General features: G+C 43.1%; 1 protein-coding gene across 31 annotated transcripts in view; it reads right to left on the reverse strand.

Moving 5' to 3' along the window:
* Nucleotides 1–24,114, reverse strand: part of TACC2 (transforming acidic coiled-coil containing protein 2) — a 173,719-nt gene that overhangs the window by 148,917 nt on the left and 688 nt on the right. For 23 of the 31 annotated variants that reach the window (XM_035137499.3, XM_088670482.1, XM_088670480.1 and 20 more), the window contains exons 2-4: nucleotides 12,762–12,936; nucleotides 9,067–9,145; nucleotides 1,327–1,538 (exon numbers count right to left, since the gene is read on the reverse strand). In XM_035137499.3, coding sequence (XP_034993390.3) covers nucleotides 1,327–1,538; nucleotides 9,067–9,099 — 245 coding nt within the window. In that variant the 5' untranslated portion in view covers nucleotides 9,100–9,145; nucleotides 12,762–12,936. Of the gene's footprint in view, nucleotides 1–1,326; nucleotides 1,539–3,914; nucleotides 4,087–9,066; nucleotides 9,146–12,761; nucleotides 12,937–24,114 lie in introns of those variants that run through there. The other 8 variants (XM_088670478.1, XM_088670475.1, XM_088670479.1 and 5 more) reach the window with 3 other exon arrangements.

The raw sequence follows: 24,114 nt of genomic DNA on the forward strand, positions 1-24,114 counted from the left end.
CATTGAGTCCTTATACATCATGTATCAACACAATTATATTTCTGAAGTTAACTCTAGCAAGACTAACAAATGCGCCACCCAGTTCAAATTTCCTTCTACGATACTTCACTGACAACAGCTCCTTGCAGGAGTGAGTGCGTGCTCTAAGGCAGTGTTTCCCAACCAGTGTGCCTCCAGATGTTTTGGGACTACAACTCCCATCATTCCTGACCACTGGTCTTGCTAGCTAGGGATGATGGGAGTTGTAGTCCCAAAACATCTGGAGGCACACTGGTTGGGAAACACTGCTCTAAGGACCAAACCAGATGTTGCATCACATGATTATTATTTTTAATTATCTTATTTTTACTTTTAAAGTAACAGCTGAAGGTGTGTATTTGTGAGAGAACCGGACTACAGCATTTAGGGAAGTGCTTAACAATTCCCCTTCTAGAGATCCCTTCTAAAAAAAGCATTCCCAAACAATTATTTCCTCAAGGGGATAAGCTGTCATGCTTCCCTCAAGAGGAAAAGAGAAGATGTAATTTTGGAAGGAGCAAAGGGTTAATAGACCCTTCCCATGTACCATGGTCCCAACCTTGATTGGGTCCCTCTGTGACTACTAAATGCATTCCTATTGCAACATCAAGTTGGCAGTAAAACATTGCTTGACATTGTTAGTCTTCCACTTTCCTTCTCAAGCCTCCTACCTGAAAGAATGCCAAACAGAGAATGCAGCAAGCAAGTGGTGTATTGCAGAATATGCAAGCTTCAGTAACCGCCAATCGGGCAGCCTCATAGTCAAGGCCATCATATCCTCGGACCTCACCTTGATTATTTTCATGCATCAGTTGAAAACATACTTTGTTCACCCAGACTTCCGGAATAGGAAAGGGATTTGGCAATGTTAGTATAGTTGCTTGTGTTAAGCTACGTTTCTGCTTTTTCTATATGCTGCTTTTAGAGGTTTTAATTACTGCTTGTGATGACTGTACTTTAATGATGTTGTATACCGCCTGTGGGAGGACCCCTATGGGAGGTATAGAAATGCAAATAATACATATCACCCACAAGAACCACCTCCTGGTTCTATACTCTCCATCACTAAAGTGGATCTAAATTCCCACTTCAACGTAATCATGTATTGAAAATAGTATTGTAAATATCTGCCTTTTAAGTATGCTAGCTGACAATGTAAGAAGGTGGTTAGTGGAGTGTTAAGTGACTTTTAGTTTGCAATGCTAACTGGGTTGCTGTAGTGGAAGTTATCTTGGGCAACAGCCTACTTCCTCACTTGCATTCTGTCACAAGCCAAATACAGGGCAGTAAAAAGCACCCTTTGCCTACCTTGTATCTGCTGCAGTTAAGGAAGTCACACTATCTGGCAGTGGTAATGGAACATCAGCATCCAAAGGCGAGGTATCCAAGGTGACTTGTTCAACGTATCTGTCTCTGTTCTTTTTCCTCTGCCTTTTCTTTTTTACTGCTCTCTCATTGCTGGGTGGCTGAACTGGTTCTGGAACTGGAACTGGCACAGGAACAGGAACTGGAGGAATATCCTAGAAGGTAAATGAGAGAGGTGGATGTTCACTTAAAGAGCAAGGAGACCTTTTAAAATTAATACTTAAGGCAATTTTAATGCAAAGTTGCTTATTTTTTAATATATATATATATATATATATATATATATATATATATATATATGTACTTAAATGTACTATCAGCATTTCCCCCTCCTAATTTCCCTATGACTAGTGGAAAACAATTGAGCTATAAAAGTGCATAAGGAAAATCAACTCTAGCAGGGGGAAATGGAAGAGCTGTTCTTAAGCTAGGTATGATGCTCTGAGCTGGCCCCTAGAGGGTATCCTTATCTCTTTTTCCAGCCCAGCAAATGTTTCCCTGTGGTCAGCAAATGTATCACTATTCCTAACAGAGGGAGAGAGCAAAATTGAACTTAAAAAGAAACAGCCCACAATAAAGAGGCAAAACACAGCACTGCAATTTTACACACACTCAAAATAAAGTGAAGTCAGAAGGCATCTTGAGAGTGTCATGCAGTAAGTACATCTGTGCATGTACTTAAGGAAAATGCACAAAGATAAAGCCGCGTGGAGAGCATGCAAGGACATATCAGCATGTGAGCAGAATGCCTCTTTTCTCAGGGAACAGCTGCACATGGTGCTTAAAAAAATTCATTATGTGTAGAGACTCTGAGCACAGATACAGATGACTTGTTGTCAGGTACATGATAACATGTGAACACCCTCTGAAAGAGCCTTAAAGGTAAAGTTAAAGGGACCCCTGACCATTTGGTCCAGTCGTGGATGACTCTGGGATTGCGGCGCTCATCTCATGTTATTGGCGTACAGCATCTGGGTCATGTGGCCAGCACGACTAAGCCGCTTCTGGTGAAACAGAGCAGCGCATGGAAACGCCGTTTACCTTCCTGCCGGAGCGGTACCTATTTATCTACTTGCACTTTGACATGCTTTCGAACTGCTAGGTTGGCAGGAGCAGGGACCGAACAACGGGAGCTCACCCCGTTGTGGGGATTCAAACTGCCGACCTTCTGATAGGCAAGCCCTAGGCTCTGTGGTTTAACCCACAGCACCATCCGTGTCCCTTATACTGAAAGAGCCTTGTGGCACCTTAAAGACTAACATACAGTATATGTAATACATTTGCATTTAGAAGGGTAAATTTGTTAGTCTTTAAGTTACCACAAGATTCTCTGCTTTATTTGCTGCAAGACTACTCTGGAAACTGTTAGAAACACAATGCTCTTCTTTTCCTGGTTTAATTAAAATAATGATAAACTACCACCTTCTACTAAAAAGAAGATCATAGGCAGTCAGTCTCCAAAGAGTGACTTTCTGGGTTTGCTAGGAACAAGGCTATTCCACAGGGCAGAGATGGCCCACCAGATGTTGTGAGATGACAGCTCCAGTCATCCTTGTGCACTGGCTTTGCTGGCTGGGGTTGATGTTGGAGATATTTTTGGAGTCCAACAATATCTGGAGAGCCACAGGTTCCCAAACCCAGTTACAGTGAGTGCTTTCTTCAACATCAATTTTCAGGAAAATTTAAAGGTCCTTATTTATAGTGCAGTAATAAGAAACGTATATGATCTTGTGTCATAAAAGAAAAACAACAACTTGCTATAGTGTGCTATTCCCCCCTTTAGATTATAGCCTCTTTTTTGGTGCAAGAATGATGAGAGAGTCTTCTGTTTAGTTTTTTTTTACAGTACAAGGATAAAGTAAACACAAGCAGCTCCAACTAGCCAAAGTATTAATTTTACCCTGGCCTCAGCTGATCAAGAGCTAATGAAATGATATTAATTCTCATCAGCTATATAAAAAGACACTCAGTGCCAAAGAGTGAGAAGCATGTTAATAAAAATCTACTTGTGGACTGTAGCAGATGCTATTCAAATTGGACATTATGTTCATATTACGTAAGACTTCGCCCCTGCAAGTTCCTCCAAAGGCTAAGTTTCTGAACCTAGTTTTAAAGCCTTAGCAACAGTGTTAACAACGCACGCACTGCCACAATATTGGGTTTCAGACATTCCAAGCAGGCTGAAGCTTCTCCATTCGTCATCAAGCACTTAATTAAGCATCTCTTTTAAAAGCAAACAAATCAGGTTTTGAACTACTTAGGAAGCCTGGAGGGTGGGTAGGAATGTTAATAAACTTTCTTAATTGGCTCAAGTGAATCTAGTTCCTAGGTGTGCACACACAGAGAGAGGCTTCTTCCTGTGGTACTTTTCTCATTAAATGCGCAGCCTTTTAAGGCATGCCACAGTTCTGGCTGAAAGTCAGCTTCGAGGAGTGACACGAAGTTTCCATTCCTAATAACTCTGTGTTTACAGGGAGACAGAGTGCTGGAATAAATCTTAGCAAGGCAGACAATAAAGCTGTTCTTCTTACCTTTTATTGTCATCACATCTCCCATTGCACTTTTCTGAAGTCTGTGCACACATACGCACATACATACACACACATACGGTAGAAACCCGCCTGTTACACTCATCAGTAAACTCGCTCTGAAGCAGCCACTTCCTCCATAAGGAGCTTAGGAGGGACCTATCTGGCTGCAGGTGAATGCTGGGAAGTGGACCAAAGGTCATCCCCATGGCGTCAGGAATCAGATTTCAGGAACAATTGCCAAAGGACCCGAGGAAGGGAAGATGAACACATGCTGCCCAGAGCAGGCCACACAGCCTTTCGGCCAAATATTGTGCACATGTGCATCTTAGCAGGCTAGGAAAGGAAAAATAAGTGTGTACGTAATAGTCTGGAAAATAAAATAAAAATGATTTCATTGTCCTTGTTTGCAGCAGCCAAGGAAACAGACTAAGTCCACAGGTATGAAATGGCTCCTGGATTGCAGAGTTTGAGTTTATTACTGCGCTCCACACGTTCGGGCTGCAATCCTGCGCACACTTACCTGAGAGTAAATCCCACAGAACTCAGCAGGGATTACTTTTGAATAGGCATGTATAAGAATTGCACTGCCCCTCTGCCTCTTTGACTTGACCTTGGTGGGAAATTCTGTATCGTTGCCCCTTCTAACCAGTAGGTCATGTGCAATGTGATCCCAAGCATGCTTAGTCAGAAGTGAGATCCTCTCTGTTCAGTGTGACCTATCGGTTTCTTAGGGGCAATCTAGGCAAGTGGGGTTAACCACATGTAGTTTATCTAGGTATCTTCTCTGATCCATAAAGTAGCATGGGCAGGAGAAGAGAAAAGCAAAATCGACCCATTCGCCGCCACCACCCTTCTCTCTTTGTGCTCCATCACTTTGAGCAAATGTCTCTCAGCTCTGGTCACTTCCTATATAAAAACTGGACTGGGAGGAAATTGCCTAAAAGCAATGGAGAGATGTAAGGTAGGGTGGCTGTGTTTGCCACCACCATGGTCTCTGGAGAGAGAATGTAAAGGGAGAAGCCTTTTCTCCCTCTTTTATAATACTAGCCCTTAGGGGTCAAATACTAGGAGATTCAATATGGGCAAAAGGAAGTCCTTTCCCATCCAGTGCATAGTTCAGCGATGACGTTCACTACCACAGGACGCAATAATGACCCTCAACTTGGGCAGCTTTAAAAGTTTAGGCAAATTTATGGAAGGAAAATACTACTAGTCAATGGCTATCTGTTATCTCCCGTATTGGCGGCAATATTACTTTGGAGCACAAATGGCAGAAGCTCGTGCTCTGTTTGTGGGCTTTCCATAGGCATCTCGTTAGCCACTGTGGAAACATGATACAGAACCAGATGGGCTGTTGGTCTGGTGTTGTTATGTTATGCTTCTGCCTATTTATGTTAAGCACATGCATAGTTTCTATGAAAATGGGACAAAAATATATTTGAATATTTTCATTAACCATGGATTGCAAAGCAACTAGGATTCTATAATTTAGTTGAATGACGCACTTGTACAAAATGAAACCCAAAGGATTCATAGGCAGTTGCCTTATACTGCCTTATACAGACCACTGGTCCATCTAGCTCAGGATTTTCTGCACTGACTAGCAGCGAATTCCCAGGGTTTTCTAGGACTGAAACTGGGACTTTTTGCATGATACTGTTGAGTCCCCGGTTCATCTGTCTCATGCTCTTCAGTCTTTGGCAAAGGAGACAAGTTTTATACTGAGCAAACAAGTGATGGTAAGGAAACCCAAAGACCAAGCCATTTACATGAAATCAAATATGCCTCATTAGATTTTTTTTAAATAATAATAATAATAATAATAATCATGGTAACTTTGAAATATACAGTTCTCAACGCTGTAGAATTTAAGGGATAATCCCAGAGGCAGTAGCTTCCCCAAACATTTGTGTTCATGACCTTTTCGTGTTGTAATAGATTCTTCAAAGAACTTTACACTGTTTATCCTCTTAACAGGTGCAGCACAGGCCGTGACAACTTAACCTGCTGCTCAGCAAGCATAAAGGTCCCAGTCCTGTACATTGCTTCATCGCTGATACTTTGCCACAGTTGGGACAAATGCAGCAACCACCCTTTGTAACATTAGGACAATTTGTATTCATCCCCTTCCCCTCCCCACAAAAGACACAGGGTAAATGGGTCGGTTTTCTGCTTGGAGGAGAATAGGGGAGATTTATGGAACAAACCTCTTCTGCCAAAATCGGTTTGTTAGTAGTAAATCTAAAATGAACACTACAGGACATAGGAACAAGGACACAGGTGGGTGGTTTTAGATCAAAAAGTATTGCCAGTATGCTGCAAATCTCAGCTAGATCACTGCAGCTGAGAAATATGTAACTGATTTCTTCTAAAGCAGGAGGAGGGAAACATTTTCAGCCCAAAGACCACATTTGCTTCTGCGCAACCTTCTGGGGGCCACATGCCGGTGATGGGCAGGGTCAGAGGCAAAGGTGGGTGGAGCAGTGTATGTGTACCTTTGTACAGTAGGTGTCATGGACTGGTTGGATGCAGAGAAATGGTGGAAGGAACCAGCTGGGGAACCCCCAAAGGAAGAAGGCTCAGAGCCCAGGGAATGGTGGTGGGCCGATGATGAGTGGTCACAGGGAGAAGAGGGAGAAGACTGGGAGGTGGAGGCGTCAGACGCTGGGGACAGGGCTTAATGAGCAGGGGGAGTCTGTGGCAGAGAGAGGTTCGGAATCAGAGGCAGAAGCTAAAGTTGGGGAGGAAAGGTCATGAGCAGGCATAGGCAAACTCGGCCCTCCAGATGTTTTGGGACTACAATTCCTATCATCCCTGACCACTGGTCCTGTTAGCTAGGGATGGTGGGAGTTGTAGTCCCAAAACAACTGGCGGGCTGGTTTTGCCTATGCCTGGTCAGGAGGCAAAGTTGAGTCTGGCTGGTGTAGAGACAGATGCCTCCCCTGCCTGCTGTGACAAGCTTCACCTCTGCCCCAGTCTCCCAGAACCAGAAGAGCCATGAACAGGACAGAAGAGACATTGGCTGCATGTAGATGCAGTCTCAGATTGCTTGGAGAAAACCCTGGAGAGGAAGGGCCTTAGGCAGCTGGGGGGGGGAGGGGTGAGAACCTTCAGTCTTAGCAGGGAAGAGATGCTGTGCTCATTAGACCTGACACTCTGCCAAGTCTGTGCAGATCGTGCTTTTGCTAATAAAGAGTTAACTCCAACTTGCACAGTGTGATTTACTACCAGCTTGCTCTTGACAGTAGGCTAAGTTCTATGCATACCACACATTCACACAGCCCTCCCTATCCTCCATGCAGGCAAGCAAATCAAAGTTCAAGGACACATTTTAACCAGGCAAAAATAATAAGAGAGAGTGTGGCCTAGAGGGAGAGGAGGTGGCCTAAAGAGAGTCCCAAGGGCCAAATAGAGGAGACTGGAGTGGAGGGGTGGGGGCTACATCTGCTGGGGGGGGCTGTTCTTTATCCTTGTTCTACAGTCACAGAAACCTAAGATGTAAGAAAAACCTCCAGTTATCAGAGCCAGAATGTTTACACAGTCCAAGATCCATTATTTCATTGAGCTTCCTCTTTGTTTCCCTCCCTTCCTGCCTTCCAACATTTCATCCCTTCAGAAAATTCCAGCACTCTGTATAAACAGCCTTGCAAGGGAAATGCATGTAAATCCAAGAGAACTTTGCAGATTTCTCCATTTGTTGACATCCATAATCACTTGGAAAGATGGGTTCCAGAAAACACAGAGGAGCAGGGCACTGGCACAGCATTGCAGGCTCCTCTGTTACCGCCACAGTCAGCTATGGTTGCAACAGAAAAGTGGCTTATGTAACAGCACTGACTTCCAGTAATAAACTCATTGCTGTGTTCTAATTCACATGCAATAATTTAGTTTCTTCTTCACCCTTCCAGAGAGAGCTCACTGCTATGCAGTGGGAGACCCAGAAGAAACACTTCACCACCATATGCATGTTTTCCTTTCCTTTAACTGCATCACCTCTCTTGCAGTATCCAAGCAGATGATAGCCAGGCCTTCTGAGCTCTGTGCACTGCACTATGTAAGCCCTTGCAGCCAGCTGATTGCCAGGGCTTGGGCGGTTCCCACATACGGTAAGAGCTATGATTGTTGATGCTCTCAAAAGACTGTGCACAGGGCTTTGCAGGTGCTACCCATCAGATAACTGGTGTTTCTTGAAAACCCCTTTAGACCAGCTACATTTTTACCATCAGGTGCAGGACAGATGGGAATGGCAAGGGTGGGAGCTCTGTGGTCTGAATTTGGATTTTCAGGTCTCTCTGGCTGGCCCTTGGGACTCTCCGTAGGATATTCACCCTTCCCCAAGACACACATCTCACCAGCCCTGCTCTACATCCTTCTCAAGTGTTTTTCCTCTGCAGGAATGTGGCCTGAAAATGTGATAATGTCGTCCACTTGCTTGGATGAATAGAGAAATGGTTGGATGGAGAGATGAGTATGTGCAGAGATAGTGTAAAATAACTTACAGTGATTTATAAATAAGTTTGCAATTAGCGTCAAGCGCATGAATGTCTGTCCAATCACAAAATGTCAGACCTGGAGGAAAGGTCCTCCTCTGTGGAACAGGCCACAGTTCACCTTGGCAAGAACTTTTTGTATTAAGCATTGTTCTAGATTTTGTCACCCATTCTGTAGGTACCAGTACATTCCCATTCCCATTCTCTGCCATATCTTTTCAAGCCCTTGTTTGTTCTTTGTCTAGCCTTCGGTACCAGTCCTCCTGGCTTCTTAGCTCTCCTGTCCCTCTGCATGGCACAGCCCAGTCTATTTGAGAGCATCTTGCCCAAATCAACACCTAATCTCAATTGGATGGTGATCATATCTAATCCAATTGATGGATTGCTTTGCTATAGCTGGCCTTCCTGACTCAGGCTCCTTGCTGGTGTGAGTCTCAGATTGCTGCTCTAGGAAACATCTCCTGCAAATATCAATATCCTTCTCCCCCATAACAATAATAATAATGAGGAGGAGGAGAACTTGAAAGGCATGAACAGCACTCAACCCAGTGTCTGATATGATTCCTACTAATTCAAAGTTTGAGCTTTTTAACACTGAATAACATTGAGTAACATTCCTGAGAAGCTCTGGTTAGTTATCTTGAAAGTATCATCCCACTCACCTGATTTTCTGGACTGCTGTTTTCATTGCCCATTTTGATAGGAAGGTCTCCAGATCACTCGCTACATTAAGAAAGCCAGCTGCAAGAAATGAACATCTGTGTAAATACTGTGATGCTCCTGTGCCACATAGGGTTTCCCCAGCATTCAAATAGCAGCTTCACAAATGTTGATAAAAGTATGTGCTCCCTATTGATAATACTACCCACCCCCTTTCCTCTAGTTTTGCATTTACACATCTGATTTGCTAACTTGTATTTGTCATTCATGCAGAACTAGAACAGATTCTTACATGAATCGTTTATGCATCATTCCGAGTCCTAATTTTAGCAAAGTGACTTCAGTCTGTAATTGACACAAGCAAACACTGAGCTACCCAGAGATTCCATTAGAACAAAACCCTTGTGTTGCTTTGCTTATGTACACATGCACTCCCTGGTCCACTGATGGTGGTGGTTGTTGCTTTGTTAAAATATGACTTTACTGGGAGTAAGACATGCACTTCTGAGTAGACAAGCACAGGATTGTGCTGTAACAGTGTTATTCTAACCAGGACGTGTAAAAAGCATTAGCACGATGAAATTCAATACCCATATGGTATGAGCATATGTCCTATGATGTTTTCTTTTCACCTAATTAGAGCTAATCTCTTAATGTCCACTTTGCACCAATGACTATGCTGCAATGCTTTGAAATATTTTAAAACTCCCCACCTTTGCTTTAGGCTGGAATGTAGAAGCTGGCCACACAATAATCCTGTGCATGTTTTCTCAGGAATAAATCCAGTGGAGCTTGTCCCCAAGTAAATATGGATAGAATTGCAACTTTGACATTGCTATTTATTTTTACTCCAGTGTAGAGGCACAAGGGGTGTGTCTCCCATGTGTTGTACCACTCTCATACAAAATGGCAAATTTATAGGTATATGCAGTGTACACAGGATTAGGACCCTCTGCAGTTAAGTGCACCCCCCCCCCTAGTTATGTGTATACATTGTTAGCTAAGAAGATACCTTTGCAACATCAGTACAAACAATGAATTGCCATTGTTGAATTCTAGTATTAGAGTGTGCTGGGTTGTGTCTACTCTTCATTTCTCCTACTCCCTGATTAAAGTCAGTGGATGCTGGTCCATTGGGGGGGGTCCAAACCCAGTGCCCATAAAGGCCTTCATTGGTGCCACTGAACCGAACTGAGTATTGTGTTTCTAGCCAATGAAGTCAAAGCTGTGACTATTTGGACACTGGGAAACAGGATTCCCTGGGATCCTAACAGGATGGGATTTTTAATGGTGCAACTGGAGTCTCACCTTTCTTGAAAGAAAGAAAGAAAGAAAGAAAGAAAGAAAGAAAGAAAGAAAGAAAGAAAGAAAGAAAGGGAACATATTGCGCAGGCTCCCTTCTAAGCCAGGGGTTGCCAACCCAACATAAGCAGAAGCAGGGGGAGCTCACAGGAACTCAGTTCCAGCACCTCTCAGCTGGACACCATTGCCATTATAAGAGAATGAAAGAGGTATTCATGGTGAGTTCCAGCACCCCTTTTTCTAGAAAAATAGCACTGAGCAGAAGGATGAGGATAATGCTTGATCTGGCTCTGCAGGGCATAACACTTGCTGGAGCTGGAAGGGCTCATTGGCTTCCAGCTCTACTTGTCTATGATGCTAGCAGCTCCTCTCCTTTCCGGAGGGAAAGATTTGTGTGCACAGTTGTTGTGGGACACAGATGGAGATGAGAGATAGGACAGGTTCTTGGAGGATGTTGAGGATGGGTGTACTGCTGAGGCCATTCCTCCTCTTCTGCTTTGGCTGCCCACAGAAGGACTTTTTGAAAGGGGAGAGCTCAGAAGTGTCATAGCTGTAGGCATTCCTCTTTGCTGCCCAATGTCCTGGTGGAGCAGGCAGCAGGCAGCTGCTCTGGCCATGGAGCAGTTTTTGGGAAGGGTGGGTGGGTGTGTATCTCTGTGCATGGAGTTGTGATCAACTCACTTACTGCTCTATTTGTTTTGTTTTGCAGTCATATGGAGCAGTAGTCAGGCAGCTACAGGGGCCAGCAAACTTTTTCAGCAGGGGGCCAGTCCACTGTCCCTCAGACCTTGTGGGGGGGGGGATGGAACGAATTCCTATGCCCCACAAATAATCCAGAGATGCATTTTAAATAAAAGCACACATTTTACTCATGTAAAAACACACTGATTTCCAGACCATCCGCGGGCCAGATTGAGAAGGCGATTGGGCTGGATCTGGCCCCCAGGCCTTAGTTTGCCTAACCATGAGCTAATTTAATGTGTGTATTGGAGTGGGGGAAAGCACAGGAATTGCCTGTCACTAATTATGAGGTTTTTTTGTTTTAAATGGCAGTGGGTGAGTTGAAGGAACTACAATAATGATTATCCCATTACTGCTGTTTTTGTTTTGCTGCCTGCTGGCATGTGGAGCAGGCAGCTACGTACTTGAGAGGGGCCTCAGTTGAATATGACAGTGATGGGGAAATGGCAAACTTTTCTAGTTTCTGCTGCATGCCTTAGAGCAGGGAGTGCTCTGAAACTTGGGGTGTGGGTGGGGTGGGGTGGGGTAGGGTAGGAGAGAGACCAGTACAGAGACATCATAACATCCTTTCCCCTTATTGTCCCCAAGTTGGGGGTGGCGGCAGCGCAGAGTCATTATCACCTTTCCCTTCATTTTTCCCAAGTTGTTGGGGAGGTAGTTTGGGGAAAGAGCCCAGTGTAGAGGCATCATCATCATAATTATGGTCATATTTTCCTAGACTGCTTCAATCTGTTTGCAGGTGGGGCAGTGCAGAAGCTTTATCACCATCATAATTAGCATCATAATTAGTAACATGGTTTTTTTCTGGGTGGGGGCACTCATTCCACAGGCACCGTCATTATCATAAACTTTCCCTCCTACCAAGCAAACAGAGTGGATACTTCCCAAGTTGTTTGGGAGAGGGAAGCACAAAAATATTGCTATCCTCTCCTCACACACCCTCTTGTTTTGAAGCATTTGCATTCATTTAGGTGAAGGAATAGGATCACCCACACACACAACAAAAAGGGTTGAACACAGGGCCACACAGAGTATAAAGGCATCACTGCTCATACAACTTTTACTTAAGCACAATACCCTCCATCATTCCTCCTCTAGAGGTTCACATGGGTCTCTCCCAGCAACATCCCCCCTTTCTCTGGTTCCACCACTGGAATTCTTAACTTAAGAAAAAGGTAGACCCCAGAGACAATATGAGGCAGCTGACACACCACACCACATGAATGCTTTACCTAGCTATGCAATTCCGTCTCATATGCCATTCATTATGAATATCTCAGTATAAACCGCCACTGGAAATATTTCTGTCCAAACATGAATTGTTTCACTAGACTCTTAATTAAAACACAATTCTCTTCATTGAGAGATTACAAGATTTTGCATAACCCACTAGGCTCAGGTCTCACAAATAAGTGACATTTGCATATTGATTTTTTAAAGAAATAACAAAACCCAACCAGTAAATTTCATTCGTGTTTTCCATTGTTATTCCTAGATAACATACTTTTAAAGCATGTTGTTTTAAAATACAGTTTCAGCTCAGCTGTATTTCAGAATATAGTGCTCATGTAAACCTGGCCCCATCAGAAACTCGGATATCTCTTTGTTGTGAGAAACAAAAAGACGAATAGGAAGAATTTCTTAGCACACTTACATTCCAGGATAATTGTTTTTGTTGTCCCTCTGACTCCCTTCTGGCACTTCAGCAAACAGTCTTTGGCAACTCACACTTTCCAGCTACGCACCTCACCAGCCTCCACCTTTGTTTTCCTCCTCTGCCTTCCTCTCCTCCGAATCACATGAATCTGGCTCTCTTTTAAATGACCCACCTTGAAATAAGCATAACCAGTTGAACAAATAACTTTGACTCCACCCCAGGTACAGAGCAGAACCAGTCAGTTCCCCTACACTGACTCGATAAGTGCTACTTAAGAGGGAGAGACAGATCCCTGAGGATATGGAGCTGAAGACAGACATCGCAGCATATATCAGAAAATGGAAAATTTTGTTACCTTCCTCTGTTTTCCCATCTCATTTAGAGGACCATGCCACATATGACCTGTGGGCTCTTTGTGGGTATCACCCCCCCCCCACTGCAACATTCACAAACACTTTATTATCACCTCAGGACTCTCAGCTTACATTTTAAAATACTGCATGAGGAAAACATAAGGAAAACTTTTTTGTTTATTATGTAAAGTATTTTCATAGCATCCTTCAAAAAAATGGATTTAAGGGCAGATATAATAATAATAATAATAATAATAATAATAATAATGCCCCACCCATCTGACTGGGTTGCCCCAGCCATCACTTGGGTTGTATCCACTGCTGTCACTTTGCCTATATCCATCTTTGGTATGTTCAGCAGCAACAGACAACATTGGACATAGCCCTGGAGAAGCTAACACTTCCATCACATCAAAATGCCTACAGTGAATAATGCACAGCCCACACATCTGAAATACTGCTTATTACGGCATGTGGGGTACAGAGACGGACAACAGGACTAGGACCAGCTGCCTCAGATACTGCTGCATCAGGGGACTTACGTATTGGTAACCTGCCAGTTTTACGAGGAAGTGAACTACCCTCCAACAAGCATGGTTGAAGGGCAAGTACAAGTGAGGAAGTAGAACTGGGAGTGAACCAAACCGTATCAGGATGAGCTTCAGCTGCCAGGCAACTGTGAAGTCAAGCCTCACCATGTGAAACACGGGCAGTAAAATAAGTGGGAACCCTATTGTTGCTTCAGATGGGCAGGTACATAAGATCAAGAATGAATGTGTGTGTGTGTGTGTGTGTGTGTGTGTGTGTGTGTGTGTGTTAATGAATTCAGAGTTTCCCTTCGGCCTGTTTGTTTTCCCTGCTATCTTCAGAGAGCTTGCTGCTGTCAACTGCCGACATGACTGTCTGTGCTGGGAATAAATTCCCAGTGATTCATATTTGATGGGTGGAGTCGCACAGACAGAAACTCTTTGAAATGAGGTGATGCAAGAAGCATGGCACCTGTTTATGCTATGAGTTAATAGTTAATAGTTATTATTAACCCTTAAAGTCAGCTCCAATGACAACAAGAGATCGTGTGACAGAGCCTGCTTGCATAAAACTACCAACTCCTAGGCAGACTTCAAGGTCTAGTGCTTAACATAATTCTGCACAGTACTGTGGCATGTTAGCACAATATGAAGATATTCAGCCTGTTTCTATACAAATCTAGACACACCCAAACCCACTGAAATCATCAGGTTCAGGAGATGCACCAAACCCTGTACTGAATTGTTGCCTAAACAGGAGTTCAGGCCAAAGGATTATTACCTTGTTTGCACCAGTATTCTGGGCAACTTGTATGCACACAGCAGAGCTATACTGCTGCCAGTGCTTTTAAGGAGACTCTGTGACATCACCTGCTCCAGAAATGGTAGCAGAACACCTAGAAACAAAACAGCAAGTATCTCATAGAAAGAGCACCCGCCTTCCTGAGCGGGATATTGTAGAAACTGTCTATATGGGTTTCCAGAGGAATGGACATGTCAGTCTCTTGCAGCAAAATGGTGAAGAGTCTTAAGGACTAACATTGGGGCAGATCCTTTCATGGACAACAATCCTCTTCATCAGATGCACAGAGTGTTATCCCAAGTTGCAGCTGTGACTGTTGCATGCACACAGTTGGAAGAGGGAGTGTTACAAAATCCGATTTCCCCATCTGCAGTCTGAAGGGGTTCAGTTCACTCTACTATCACAGAACTCTGCCGGTTTATATCCACCTCATTTTGATGTATGTGTTGACCATGCATATGGCAGTATATAGCTCTCTCTCAAATAATCTGCAGGGCGTTTTATAGGTTACTTGGAGCCTACTTCTATATAAAAGGCCCACGTGACGTGGTTCCCCCATTTAAAATGATCTTCCAAGCACAGTGGGAGCCTCTCTGAAAAAAAGTGGTTCCCATGCAGCATAAGACTGGCCCCACCATGTGGATGAGTAATTCAGATGTTTCCCCACCTCCATCATGGACCTGCTGTTGGACAATAAACTCCTAAGTCACAGGGAGAATACTTAAAGGGCATCTCAATCAGAGGCAATGATAGCTGTTGGAGGCTGCTCTTTTGAGTGTAAACAAGCAGTCAGTGACTCACACATAAAGATCTGTTTTCCAAATAGCTGCAGGACCATCCCTACAATCAAACAGAGTGAAGCAGCTGCCTCAGGCAGCAGATACTGAGGGACAGGTGGGGAGGTATTACCATAGAGAACAGAGCTGTTTGCATCATGTGAGCTCTCCTGGGTGCAGAGGAGGATGGTGTCATTGTCGATGCACAATTCAACAATGCTAATCTGGTTGGCTTCTCTATGTAGAATGGGGAGAGTGCCAGCTTGCTCTTCCCCCCATATAGCAAAATGTATTGGGCCAACACTGAACAGCAGTTATGTCAGTACATTTGCAGCCATGAAAAGCCATGAAATACTTGTGTTTCTCTCCAAGTATCATTGGACTCCAACTCCCATCAGTCCCAGCCAGCATAGCCAATGGTTGGGGATGATGGAAGTTGGAGTCCAGGCTTACTTAATAAAAGAAATAAAGTAAAAAGATGGCACTAATTAGTTTCTGGGTCTATTTTTACACAAGCATCTATTTTCACTTGATGGTTGTGGTACAATTCCAGTAAGCCTAAACAGGAAAAGACCCTCCCTGGAAGGAACAAAAAGGTCACTTAATGAACAAAGTGTCTCAATTGCATTGTGACCTAGTGATTAAGGCCAGTTGCTAAACCATATTATCATGCTTTCTAACTGGATCATGAGGCTATGGAAGGGAGCTCCAGCAGGTCCTTCTGCTTGGCTGTTGAGAAGGGAATGAACAAAACCAGCTTCTGTTGCCCCAGATGGCATAATCCCTCAAAGCTTCAAGCAAACACCCAACCTAATCTGCTTCTCCTAATGAGAGAGCTAAAGTTGTGCAACACATTTGCTTTGCCAGCCTGGCTCTGGCACTATTTATACCTGATGTGATCATTTTCCAGTCACTAAAACAAACCCCCAACAGCATGAGGCGATCTGTTTTCAGGATCTAGGGACACTTATATTTAAAGCTGCTTGTGCAATACCCAGTGAGACTTCACTGCACTTGCAAACGCTTTAGGGAACTTGAAGACCAGAGGGTCAATATGTAGCTTTGCATTTTGTTGCAGAAGGATAGGACTCATATCTTGTAAATATTACTGGCAATGAGGTTCTAAGTTTTTTTAAACAGGAGCTGTGAGGAAAGAGATGGGATATTCTCCTTGGACCTTCTCCTTGGAAATCTGCTCTGTAAAATTTGCCATCTCAGTAATGATGCTGTCTACCCAATGTGGGTGCCCTGGACTTTGGCTGACTGTGACTTGTCTTTAATACTGTTTGTGCCTCCACCTATGCTCAGCCTGTACCTTTGTAAATAAATCCAACTGTTACAAAAAGGGGGGGCATATGCCCCCCAAAGGGACCTCCTTTCAAAGAAAAACGGAAGCCAGGTAATGGCTGTGCCCCAGAATTTCTCACTTATCAGAGACATGGGGTGAGCGTGAGAGTATATTATTTCCAGATGCTGTATCCTATGGCTCTCACATCCACATTAGATGTGCTGCTTTTAGATCTGAAGGAGATTCTGCTGTTCCCCCTCCTGGTTTCTTTACCTGCCTTCCCACACCCAAGTAGAAGCTCATCTCTAACCTGAAATGACCTTGTTAGGGTGGGTAGGTTCAGGGGTGGACTTTGGTAATATGGCACCCTGAGGACAAAATTTGGCACGCGCCTTCCAAATATTTATTATTTTCACAATAATTACTTTTGGTACGTTTACCCAGATAAATATAGTTTGTTTATTGTTGTTACTACTACTACTACTACTACTACTACTACTACTGTACTACTACTACTGTAACTATTTCGCACCCCCTCGACTTGGCTCCCTATGCAGGGGAACTGCCCTAAATCCAGCACTGGGTGGGTATCTTAACACCAGAACAAATTAATCATGTACTGTACTTTCTTTGCACTACTTCATTATCAGACTGGCATGCCTCTGAATACCAGTGTCTGGGGGTTACAAGCAGGTGAGAACTATTGGACTCATTTAACTACTGCCTTCCAGACATGCCTCAGGGAGATGCCAAATCTATGGAAACAGTTTTAAAAACAACACAGAAAGTAACCACAAATATGTTTAAAAACAATACCAAATGCACCCGTGTCGGAGATCTGGATGGGAAGCATCCAGATTGGGGAAGCGTGTCCCATCCAGTTGATGGGTTTCCCATAGGTATCTGGTGAGCCCACCACGAGAACACAAAACTGGACTTGATGGGCCTTTCCAGCAACACTCACCTAAGGTTCTTGCATTGTAAAATTTTATGTTTTGGCAGGAATTGCTGCAACTCCCGTCTGCAAGTTACCGTCCAGAATGTCGAGGAATATTTCCTCCCAATAACATATACTCTTCTGGAGAGGAACTGGTATTTGGGAATACAGAAACCCTATCCCCCAGACCTCACTGTTTTGATCTGGAGGAGAGCCAAAGGTTGGCCAGACTCATCGGCTCTGATCCTAAAAATATCCACACACGTAGAACCCCAATTTGCAACTAAGACTTGGAGTCTGTAACTGTTTGCAGAGCTGAGGCCAATCTATGCATAATCCAGGGACAAGGGTAGGGGTTTCGGTGTTGTGTTGTTGCTCACAGAAAAGATTTGGGTGGGTATTAATATGAAGGAAAACAATTCAAGGTTTCTTCAATCTAGGGTTTTTTGGGGGGACATAGTAGATATACTCACATAGTGTAACCCTCAAAGCCTCATGCACCCCCAAGCTGAGTGCACACTAGTGTTACACCTGTATGTATAGCACAAGCAAATTGTAGTTGGGCCGGAATCAAGTTATAGTGCATTGTACATAGAAACTAAAACCAAACCCCCATGTAGGCTGTCTTGTGCTGGAGTGTTCATTTTTTACACGGTTCCTTTTCTACATGTTTGGCTCCTCCAGACTGGTGTTTGTTTGTTTCTTGCATATTTTGTGTATTCTGCAACATGTCGTTGGTGCTAGAGCAGTGTGTTAGTGGTGGATTTATATACACAGGAATATACAATACAGTATATTCCTCTTTATTAGTTGCTCTTGAATGCTTCCCCAAGACCTTAATGATTATCTGTATTTTTTTTTTCAAATGATGCTTTAGGTTTTAATGGTGTACAATCACCTTGATATCTTATAATATAGTGGTATAGAAATACTTTTGTAAGTAAAATAAAAAAGAGAACTTGCTTGCATTGTTGCTCTCTAGAGGTTTATTCTTGGGCTATAGTCCAGCAAAAGCAGGACCAAACAACAACAACCACCTCATAACATTTGTAGTATAAAACACTGCAGAAAGTGTTATGTGGAAAGAATGCAGACTGCCCCTAGGTTTTTTGCAGGTGCAAACAACATTGGCAGCAGGGTGGTGTTAATCGCCCCAATACCATCATGAGCGCAAATAATCATGAATGTACAATAAAAAAGGCATTCGGAGAGGCCCCTACATTGATGCAAAAGTGATAAATGCAACGAAAGCTGAGCCTGCACATGACTGGGGAGAAATGAAATGTCACAAAGGTGGCTGCTACCTTTCTGTAGATAACATCAAATGAATGGGACAAGACTTCATATTTTCCTGTGTAGAAATGCCTGGCAGTTCTGAATAAGATTCTCCAGTACACAACCAAATCTCCATGGGCTACATGCATCCGCCATGATACCCTCCCACTTGCCCCTTCGTGTCAGCATTGCAAACAAATCTGTAGTACTGAAAGAGTGAAGCCTGGTGCATTGCAGTTTTGGGGCTAACTGGAAAGGTCCCATTCCCAAACTTCAAGGCCCTGTGTGCAGTACGCTACATGGTCTATGTGCCACCACAATCTATATGCTTCTGTTGTGTCTGCTGAGACAGCTGGTGTAAAACAGGAGACGCTGGGCATAACAAAAATACCTGCTGCAACTTTGTATTGCTTTTTTTGAAAAGCTTGCAGCTTTTTTTTGGAAGTGGCTGATTTTATATTTACATCAACAGAAATGTTGAGTGCTGCTGTGGTCAGAATGCCATCTGTGAGCCACTGGATGTATTTCGTCTTTAATAACACTGCAAACTAAGTTTAGCCAATTTTGAAGCTGATTTGAATGGAACATGACTTTTCCTTGACATTGGAAATATCACCATGATTACCTCTCCCTTCAATAAACAAGGATTCTTGTCCTTTTCAAATAACTCAAGCTTCTGACAAAAACAAATGTTGACCACAGGTTTCATACAACTTTAACTTAATGGTGGATTTTGGCTCAGCACAACTGCGTAATATTCCAGATCTGTGGGTAACAGTGACTAGTCTAATAAAGAAAGTGGTTAAATGTAGTCATCAGCCTGTGAGTTGGGGAGGACTTGGAAACAGTGAGCAATAAACCAGTTGGGATGTTTTGCAGACAGCTTTTTCCAATACATTTTCCCTTTTCTATAATATTTGCCTCGCGTAATAAGATAACTCAAACCATCTGCACTGACTACTTCACTTCCACTGATTTGTAACTGTTCCAGTTACATTATTCCCCAATGTGCACTTCATGCTACAAAAATGGTTGCAGTTCCCCATTCAATCCATGTTGTAATGAGGGGTGAGTCTACACAAGCATGCATACCACTTGGCCACTGCAATGGCAAGTTTGTGTGTATATAAAGCCTTGCAAACTATTATGGAATCAGTTTTGATGAAGTGTGTATTTAAATATTTTAAGGAAACCTTTTTTTTAAATAAAATGACATGCCCAGTTTACTGACACCAATGCCCTATACAATTGTAGTTTAAAGGGAAGGTGGGAATATACATGAAAGCTTTACCCTTTTCCAACATCCCAGTGTATGCCAGATCCATGGCAGATGTCCTACATTTAGTGCCAAGGTCTGCACTTGAATGCCTTCCCCAGATTAGGAACCCTGGGGAAGTTTAGGGAAGGGCCACAATTCAGTGGAAGACCATCCATATTGCATGCAGAAGGTCCCAGATTCAATCTCCAGGCAGGGCTGAGAAAGATCCCCCCTCTAAACCCCTGCCAGTCAGTGTAGATAATATTGAACTAGACGGTCCAATGGTCTGACTCAGGATATCGCAGCTTCTTATGTTAGATTTCCAATTGGAGGGAAGCATTCAGTTGAATGTGATTACCCTTCAGACCAGAGATCAGCAAACTTTTTCAGCAGGGGGCCAGTCCACTGTCCCTCAGACCTTGTGGGGGGCCAGACTATTTTTTTGGGGGGGGGAATATGAACGAATTCCTATGCCGCTCAAATAACCCAGAGATGCATTTTAAATAAAAGGATGCATTCTACTCATGTAAAAACATGCTGATTCCTGGACCATCCGCAGGCCGGATTTAGAAGGTGATTGGGCCGGATCCAACCCCCGGGCCTTAGTTTGCCTACCCATGCATTAACGCTCAGAAGACAAACATGGAGCCAACATACCCAGGAGTGCTGGGGACAGGACTTACATACCAGCCCCCTCCTCTCTTCAAGTCCACATGTGTTTCTCCAAATACATGAATGTATACAGAAGTCAGAACAGTTTTCACCACAGCTTGCAGACAACAACTGTGTGCAATAAGTTACTGTTGAAAGAGAAACTCATTCACCACTGGAGATAACATATGCAGAGCTGGACATGTTGTTTTATTTGGTTTCCCATGCAGCAATCTGTTCCAAATAGTTCCAAAAAAACAACAACTGTGTGCATGCAGCTTTTATACTGGGCTCCCTCCCATGTTCCTAAACTGGGGTGGTCAAGTTTCGCAGACAACATAGGATAAAATCTTGATTTCTGTTTCCCATTGTACCTCAATCCAAAACCTGAGCGAGGCAAATGTGCTTGTCAAGTCCTAACATGCACCATGCAGTATGAATAATTTAATTAGTCCAAGAATGTACTTGTGTGATGTTTCAGACCTGCTGAGCGGTGCGCTTGTAAACGTGCCATGATGCCTAATGTTCTTTTTTCTCATAGCGACAGAGCTCAGCATGCAGATTCCAGAAAGAAAGAAAAGGGAGTTTGTCATTCATGTACTGTATAGCTTTAGTACAAAGCTTTACAGCAGTGGGTGTGTTCATCGCCTCAACACTGCTCCGATTCCACCTTAGAATCAGCTCTTTCGTGAAAAAAACAAAACCAAAACCTACATAAAGCAAACCATAACATTCCATGATTTTGACATCCAGTCCTTATGACTAGGAGAAAATGGACATCTCAACTTCTTTGTCCTATTGACTATTTAGGTGACAGTAGCAAGCAAAATACTGTAGTACATTTCTGTGGTGATGTTGAAATCTGATTCGATTTCAGGCCTCTGATTCGTACTCCATTAAAATTTTGGAAACTTTGCAGAATAATTTTTTCCAGAAGCTATTCTCTCTACCATCAGGAATATCAGCAGCTCTTCTTCGTACAGAATCCAGGTGGCCAACAATTAAGGCAAGAACAGATTGTGCTCAGTTAAAGTATATTAAAAGAATTTCTACTAAGCCAATTGAGCATTTTCCTGTGCTGTGCTATATGGAATTGGATAATAACCAACTCTGGAAAGCAGCTTGGCAAGATGCTTTGGACAAGTATTATTTTCCAGAACCGTGGTCTGCATTGACCAAGAAGTGTCAAATAAATGATTGGCTCTTCTGGATAGAATCCAGAAGGGACCTGCAACCAATGAGAAATACCCAATTTCCCCCTTGGTATTCACTCCTGAGAACAGAGCTAGTTATCTGGCCAAACTCTCACCAATTTCCTTAAGAAATGCCTTTATTGAACTGTGTTTCCAAGTGAGGCCCACTCTAGTCTTGGATGGCTGCTGTTACAAGGTCCCATACACAGACACACTTTGTATTTGTGGCCAACCTCAAGTGGAAGGCCTCACTCATTATCCGTTAGCCTGCCACTTATATAAAGACCCAAAGAGATCACTTTCTGAAACCTTTGTTGACAGAAGCACGCAGGTACACTATAAATGGTTTGATTTCTTTTAAGTAACTATATTAGCTTTGTAACACAGTAGCCCTCTGTCTACTGGCTGCAGAAAAATAACTAAAAAGGAAAAAGGAGTTTGATAAAATTGCAACAAATTGTTTTGATAATTAAGAGGCTTAATCTGAAATCAGGCTAGACTAAGACTTGTTGGTGTCTTTGGTATCTTCTCTCGCTTTCCTCATGGATGTTGGCTTATTTTATTGATGTATGTTCTGTATTATTTTATTAATACTATTGTTACAAGTTTGCCATAGCCTTCTGCTAGAACAAAAAACTTATGAACTTGTTACTTGTTAAATTAAAATTTTAGTTATAGAATGGTTGCAGTAAATACTTTGCAATACCAAACATTTTTCCAGTAGTGATGTATGGAAGTGAGAGCTGGACCATAAAGAAGGCTGATCGCCGAAGAATTGATGCTTTTGAATTATGGTGCTGGAGGAGACTCTTGAGAGTCCCATGGACTGCAAGAAGATCAAACCTATCCATTCTGAAGGAAATCAGCCCTGAGTGCTCCCTGGAAGGACAGATTGTGAAGCTGAGGCTCCAATACTTTGGCCACCTCATGAGAAGAGAAGAATCCTTGGAAAAGACCCTGATGTTGGGAAAGATGGAGGGCACTAGGAGAAGGGGACGACAGAGGACAAGATGGTTGGACAGTGTTCTCGAAGCTACGAACATGAGTTTGACCAAACTGCGGGAGGCAGTGGAAGACAGGAGTGCCTGGCGTGCTATGGTCCATGGGGTCACGAAGAGTCAGACACGACTAAACGACTAAACAACAACAACAACCAAACATTTGGAGTCCTTGTCAACTGCACACTTCGAATTTTCACATTTAATCCAATTCAAAGTTCTGTTTAAACTGGTTGCTACCCAATTCATCAACCTAAGAAGAGCACCGCTGGATCAAACCAAAGGCCCATCTAGTCTAGAATTGTCTTCCCGCATTGGTCCAACCAGAAGGGCGAATGGAATGGAGTGTGCTGTAAAAGGGCATGTCTTTCTGTCAATCTGAACATTCAACACAGCAACAGTTCATTGAAGTTCCCACTTGTTTGCTGTTATTGTTAACTATAATGTATCATCTCATCCTTCAAACACACACACACACACACACATACACGGAGAGGGAGGGGGAGAGAGAAATTGATCCAGGCTCAAATCCCCCCCCCCATCAGCTACGAAGCCCACTAGGTGGTCCCAAACCAGTCAATTATCTCTAAGCTCACAGGGTTGTTGTGAAGATAAAATGAGGCACAGAGGAAGAGAAGCATGCAGGCCAACTTATTGTTGTTGTTATTTATGAGAATTATATACCATCCTTCATCCAAGGATCACATGGCAGTTCTCATTACAAAAGCAAAAAATACATAATATAATTACAAACAATACCTCGCACAGCTTAAAATGCCATAGATTGTTTAATTAGTAAAAGACCTGGGTGAAGAGGGAAGTTTTCACTTGGCACATAAAGATATGTAATGAACTTAAATTCCTTGGAAGAAAGGGGGACAGGAATGTGAATATAATAAAACTGGACCAAACATTTTGTTTCTTATAGACGCTCTGTATATATACGGCTATAGCTTATGCTAGTATACCACCCCTTCAAAGAACAGAAACAGATCACAGATGCTGAAATTCTGCCCCTACATGTATATGTGGAGGCATATCTTAATGTGTCAGATGTTTCTAATCAAGTCATTCAGGTGAGAAAGGTGCCTAAAAGAACAGCCTTCACCAATCTGGCAACCGGGAGATGTTTTGGACTACAATTCCCATCAACCACAGCCAGCTGGAGCTAGGGCTGATGGGAGTTGTGGTCCAAAACATATGACAAGCATCAGGCTGGTATAATATAAGGCTTGAATAATTGAAAGCAGCAAATACATCCCATGCATTCCTTTTTATACCTGAAATGTATG

Source organism: Zootoca vivipara, chromosome 5, assembly GCF_965207765.1.
Source record: "Zootoca vivipara chromosome 5, rZooViv2.hap1.1, whole genome shotgun sequence".
NCBI lineage: Eukaryota > Metazoa > Chordata > Lepidosauria > Squamata > Lacertidae > Zootoca > Zootoca vivipara.